General features: G+C 43.7%; 1 protein-coding gene across 1 annotated transcript; it reads right to left on the bottom strand.

The window, feature by feature from the left end:
• Nucleotides 1-4336: 4336 nt before the first annotated feature.
• Nucleotides 4337-5756, bottom strand: LOC128107976 (olfactory receptor 5AU1). The gene has a single exon (XM_052734301.1). The coding sequence runs from the start codon at nucleotides 5475-5477 to the stop codon at nucleotides 4542-4544; it is 936 nt and encodes a 311-aa protein (XP_052590261.1). The 5' UTR covers nucleotides 5478-5756; the 3' UTR covers nucleotides 4337-4541.
• Between the last annotated feature and the right edge of the window lie 553 nt (nucleotides 5757-6309).

Here is a 6309-nt window from a genome sequence, read left to right as displayed (position 1 = left end):
TGTACAGTATTTTCTAACCAAAATAACCTTACATTTGTATCAATATACAAAAATTCATACCAATGTAAAATATTTAAGACTGGTAGTTCCTTTTTTGGTTTAAAAGTAGATTCAATAATCTCCCTTTTTATCCTGTCATTTCTATATTCCCCCCTTTTTCTTTTCAGAACAAGATCCCTGAATCTAATCTCCTTTGTTCAGCTTTTTTCCTTACCATTACCAATAACAACTTGTAACTAACCACCCTAAACAATGACGAATCTCTACAACCCACTGAACAACCAAAAGCCGCCCATTCCACCTCTTGGGAATGTGGGGAGATGCTGCAAGAGGCCCCCCAAGTCATTTCCCGATGGCAAAGGGCTACCTTGTCTGTCCCTTGTTGATCTACATTCATTGGTCCAATGTTGGCCTTTGCCTGATCTTCTGCATACTCCAGAAGACAAGGGCCTTCTGTTTAGGTTATTCCTAGAAAAAGCATTGTTCCTTGGAATGCCCTGCCTACAATCCCTTTTTAGGTGACCTTATTTACTGTAATTAAAACATCTGACATTTTGATTTTTCTTCAAACCTTTGGAAATCACCTCTCCTATCCAAGCATCACCATGATTGTGAGATTCAATGTTGACTTTATCTCAGATCCATTCCTCTGTGGGTGCTGACCTTGCCTTTAAAGGCCTATTTACCCTTTTGCATTGTGAATTAGCATTTTCAAAAGCCAAAGATTCAATTATTATTTGTCTAGCTTCTGGATTTGGTATCATTCTATTTATAGCTGAAATCAATCTTTGTAAGAAATCAGTGAAGGTTTCCTTTGGGCCCTGTATAACTTTAGTAAATGACTCCATTCTCTTTCTGACTTCTTCAACTCTGTTCTAAGCATTCAAAGCTGCTGCATGGCATAGAGCCAAGGTGTGGTCATCATATATAGACTGTCTTTGTACATCAGCATAATCGCCCTCTCTAAGAAGTGGGTCTTGGGAAATTTCAATACCTCTAACCCTACGTCATAGCCAAGTGACTTTTTTGGAAGTTACTTTTTAAATTGAGAAGCTAACAAATGTTCTATTTATATTTCTTCAACCCAAACTACACACTGTGTAATAACTGAATCTATAGATAACATTTAAATCCAAAAAGGTTAAATTTTTTTTTCAAAAGGCCTCAGATTCAACTAAGTAAGGGTGTCCAGCTCTGAAAGCCAGTCCTGGTAGATGTGTGATCCTAGCACTCGGGAGGCTGAAGCAGGAGGATGGTGGTTTTGAGGTGAGCTGAGGATACACAGTGAGACCTTGTCTCAAAAAACAGAACAATGGGAGCTGGAGAGGTAGCTCAGCAGTTGAGACCACTTCCTGTCACAGAGGACCCAGGTTCAGTTCCCAGCATCCACACGGCAGCTCACAACCATCTGCAACTCCAGTTCCAAGGGATCTGATGTCCTTTTCTGACCTCTTCAGGCGTCAGGCATATATACACATAAAAGAAATCTAACACACACACACACACACACACACACACAATTTTACAACAATGAGGATGCATAGCTCAGTTTTGTTGAAAAGCAAAAGGAACTGTCGCTCCTTTGAGAAGCAGTTGAGCAGCAGCGTGGACTCTGCCCTGGCCCTGGCATAGAGACGTGTCATGCTGGCAACTGACTGGGGCTGCACCAGCCTGTTGTGCCTGACAGCAACAGTTATAAAACAGCAGTGCAGCTGGTGTTTTGAACAATCCCAGCACAGCATGGCTCTCTGTGCGCCTGGCTTCCTCCTCTTCAGTAAGGCCATTCTATTTCCAGGGCTTCCCCCTCATCTTAGTGGCAGTGTCCGTCCTGCACGCCACATCAGCAAATCCTAGATGTGTAAATAGTTTGCAGCCAGAGAAACTTTAAGAAGTTGTCCTTGCTCAATATTTAGGAATTCCTGGCTTCACATGGGGTTGAATATTCCTTTCTTCTCACCATCATCCCAGCCATCTTTGTGGCAGTTGCACCATGGAATGGTCTGTTCTGTTCTGTTTTGAGGAAAGCCCAGGCTGGCCTTGAACTGGTTATGTAGGTGAGGTAGCTTTTTCCTCTACCTCCCAATTCTGAAAACTTTAGTGTATCCCACCACACCCATGGAATTACCTTTTAAAATATCGCTGCGCTGACATTTGGTTAACGTTAGCTGGTAGCCATGTCCTTAAACATCCATTCCCAAATCTTCCAACGTGGTCTTGATGGTCACAGATTGTTTGACGAGTCCCTGATCATTTTCAAATATTTCCTCATTAGAACTCTGAAGCCTAATTCAAGCACAATGCCCAATATCTCAAGAAGATAGCCTGAGGCTGATGGGAGCAGTGTCCAAACAAGGAGAGGACAGGAAGGCTGAGGACATGGCCACTCAAGAACTTCTAAAACCGTGGTTCCAGTCAAGTAAGTCATTTTTGTTTGTTTGTTCGGTTGGTTGGTTGGTGTTGGGTTTTTTTTAATGGTTTTTATAAACAGGGTTTCTCTGTAGTTTTGGTGCCTGTCCTGGATCTCGCTCTGTAGACCAGGCTGGCCCCAAACTCATAGAGATCCTCCTGGCTCTGCCTCCCAAGTGCTGGGATTAAAGGCATGGGCCACCACCACGTGGCCTTAAGTAAGTCATTTTTTAAAAGTGTTTAAGTCAAAGAGCCAACTTTTGGGGTTTTGTTTGTTTGTTTGTTTTGATGTTTGTTTGTTTTGTTGTTTTGTTTGGGGGTTGTGTTTGTTTGTTTTGTTTTGTTTTGTTTTTTTCAAGACAGGGCTTCTCTGTGTAGCCCTGACTATCCTGGAACTCACTCTGTAGACTCAGCTGGCCTCAAACTCGGAGATTCGCCTGCCTCTATCTTCCAAGTGCTGGGATTAAAGGGGTGCATCACTACTGCCCGGCATGAAGATTTTTGTTGTTGATGTTTTGTTTATTTTGTTTTTCAAGACAGGATTTCTCTGTGTCACCATGGTCTTCCTTGAAGGGACACTAGCCCACTTAAGTATGTAGCTCTGGCAGGCCTTGCCCTTCTCCCCCATCCCTCTGCCTTCTAAAAACTGTTAGATTACATTACTGAAGCTAGCCACCAAGGTCTATTCCCTTATTTGGCCACTTCTTCAGCCTCAGGGCCAGCAATCAGAAGCCCCCTTTGGTTCACCTCGTTAACATGCCCAAATAAAATTAAACACCTCATCCTAACATGGGGTTTCCCATTTTACCTTTATAAGTTGCCATTTTCCTATGTGTCATGTCTGTCTCCTCTCCCTCCAGAGGCAGTCCTTTGTTCTCTGGGACAAATACCCCTGCTCCCTCTCCCTTGTCCCCTTCTCCCTCATCCTCTGTCTCCTGTTTTTGTCCCTTATTCTTCCCTTTGTCCCTCTTGGGCACATAAATCCCCTTTGTGCTGAGAACTTGGTCTTGGGGGTCTTGAGCCAATTCTTTTCCTTTCAGTCCTGGAACTCGCTCTAGAGATCAGACTGGCCTCGAATTTGGAGATCCGCCTGCCTCTGCTTCCCCAGTAGTGGAATCAAAGGCATGCGCCACCACTGCCTGACAAAAGAGCCAACTTGTTTTTTTTTTTTGGTTTTCGAGACAGGGTTTCTCTGTGTAGCTTTGGAGCCTTTCCTGGAACTCTCTCTGTAGACCAGGGTGTCAAACTCACAGAGATCTGCCTGCCTCTGCCTCCCGAGTGCTGGGATTAAAGGTGTACCACCACAGCCTAGTAAAAGAGCCGACTTTTATGAGGAGGAAATTGTAAAGAACCAGAAGAATTCCCCTCAGAAAACCCCAAGGTTTTCAAATTAGTTAAGAGAATAATAAATTTGTGTGTGCGGTTTTACTTGATATAGATTTTATTGGCTTGTATTCATTGTGGCTAGTGATGTATATAGTTTTGACACAAGTGTCATGTGCTTTGACCATGTTCATTCTCCACCTCCTTTACCCCTGTTTCCCCTCCGTTCATGTCCCCGTCGAGTGTGTGTGTGCTCGTGCGTGTGTGTGTGTGTGTGTGTGTGTGTGTGTGTGTGTGTGTGTGTGATTTGATATATCTACATACAATCTGGGATCCATGAATGAAAGGAAGCATGTAATATTTGTTTCTCATCATCTGACTTATTTTGCTTGATCTGATGCTCTCCAGTTGCGTCAGGGTCTCACTGAGTAGCTGAGACTGACTTTGAACATGATTCCTTCCCAAGTGCTAGAATAAAAAGTATGAGTCACTATGCCCAGGTGGGAATCTGAAGAACAAAAATGTCTGTTTCTAGTAGGAAAATAAAGTATTCACAAATTTCAAACTATGGATAACGTATTAGAACAAAGCCATAGTTAGCCTCAGCCAGTGAGTCCAATGAAGCAAGAGCAGAAGCTCTTTCTAGATTCTTAGTCTCTAGGAAGCCAACAGCTCTGGTGGATAGTTCCAGAAGCACCTGCAGACCAGAGTTCATGCCCATGATTCACAGGGTGTGCTTGGGAACATGCTCGGGGTGGCACCACATCAAGTAAAGCTCTCTTGGTTTTCTAAGGACACATGAGTCAATAAGATCATTCCATTGATTTCCAGCCCCAAACCTTCCTTAAAGCTTCCTTCACATCCTTGTTTCTCAAAGAGTAGATTAAGGGATTCAACATCGGGATCACCACTGTGTAGATGACAGCAACCACGCGGTCCTGGGTCAAGGAGTAGCTGGACTTAGGGCGCAGGTACATAAAAAGTGTCGTGCCAAAAAAGAAGCACACAGCAGTGAGGTGGGATGTGCAGGTGGAAAATGCCTTGAACCTGCCTTGGGCTGAGTTCATCTGTAGGATGGCGATGAGGATTAAGAAGTAGGAGATCAAGATGGTGAGCGTGCAGCTCAGAAGGTTGAAACCCGCAAAGATGAAGAGCAAGACCTCACACAGCCAAGTGTCCACACAGGACAGGGACAGGATGGGTGGTCCATCACAGAAAAAATGAGTGACCACGTGAGCACCACAGAAGTTCAGACTGAAGATACAGCTTGTGTGGATAAGAGAATTGAGAAACCCTGCACTATAGGAGCCCACGATCAGAGAGGCACAGACGTTCGGAGACATGACGGTTGGGTAGAGCAGAGGATTACAAACAGCAACATAGCGGTCATAGGCCATGGCAGCAATGAGATAGCACTCGCTGGTGGCGAAGCCCGCATAAAAGAACATCTGAGCCATGCAGCCAAGATAAGAGATCACCTTTCTCTTAGCCAAGAAGTTCAGCAGGGTCTGGGGGACCACCGTAGAAGAATAGCAGAAATCCAGGAATGAAAGGCTCTTGAGGAGGGAGTACATGGGTGTGTGCAGAGTGACACTCACATGGATTAGAAAGAACATGATTAGGTTCCCTAGCACAGTGATGGAGTACATGGCCAGGAATACTACAAAGAGTAGTCTTTGAAGCTGGGGGTCATTGGTGAGGCCCAAGAGTTCAAACTCCATTTCTTGGCTCAGGTTTGTCCTTTCCATATTTGTTCAGTACTCTGGGGTGTAGACAGACAGAAACCCAAGGCTTTCACAGTTTGCTCCTATTTTAAGGACAGCCTTCTGGAGATTAGGGTCTTTCAAAGAGATCTGGCCTTATAGACGGCACTGCCATAGGAGAAGACCTTCTCTACTTGATTGTCTGGTTGATCAGTAAGCATTACTTGAAAAGCAATGGAAAATATAACAACTATATGAAATTAATCTTTTTGAGATCATAAAAATTTAAATAATGAGACATTCACTCTTCAAATCCACATTTAGTTTTCCATCCACATAACTGTGTATCCTTCCTAACAAAGCCTAGAGTGCCTGATGGCAGGGAGCTCATAGGCTACAGGCAATATGTTCTCTGTAAGCACCAAGTGAATGGGGGCTTCATCGCTGTTTATGTATGTTACCTGTGGGATAGACTTAATGTCTCCAAGTTTCAGTTTTCTCATCTGTAGAGTAAGAACAGAAGTTATCTTAAAATATTGTGAAAACTGAGAAAGCAAAACACAAATCACTTGAAGACAGACCAGCACAATGAGGAAATTCAAAGGATGCTTACAATGACTGTTCTCACAGGGAAAACAGATCTATTGCATAAATACATGGGATAAACGGATAAAGCAATAACAAAATTTAACGTGGAATCTACCACCCAATAGTTTAGATAGGAACACATGCTTAGTAAGAGCGACTGAACAGGCTTTCCGGGGAGCTAAAGGTAGTTCCCTAGCTCAGCTGGACATCCACCCCTAGGGATGCAGCACAGTCTGGTTCTAGCTACCATGGTTGCTAAAGATGATGATAGACTAAGGATATGGGAAAA

This window comes from Peromyscus californicus, unplaced genomic scaffold, assembly GCF_007827085.1.
Source record: "Peromyscus californicus insignis strain IS unplaced genomic scaffold, ASM782708v3 Scaffold_12__1_contigs__length_115047231, whole genome shotgun sequence".
Lineage (NCBI taxonomy): Eukaryota > Metazoa > Chordata > Mammalia > Rodentia > Cricetidae > Peromyscus > Peromyscus californicus.
Note: the sequence above shows the minus strand (reverse complement) of the source record. Positions and strands in the feature narration are given on the sequence as shown.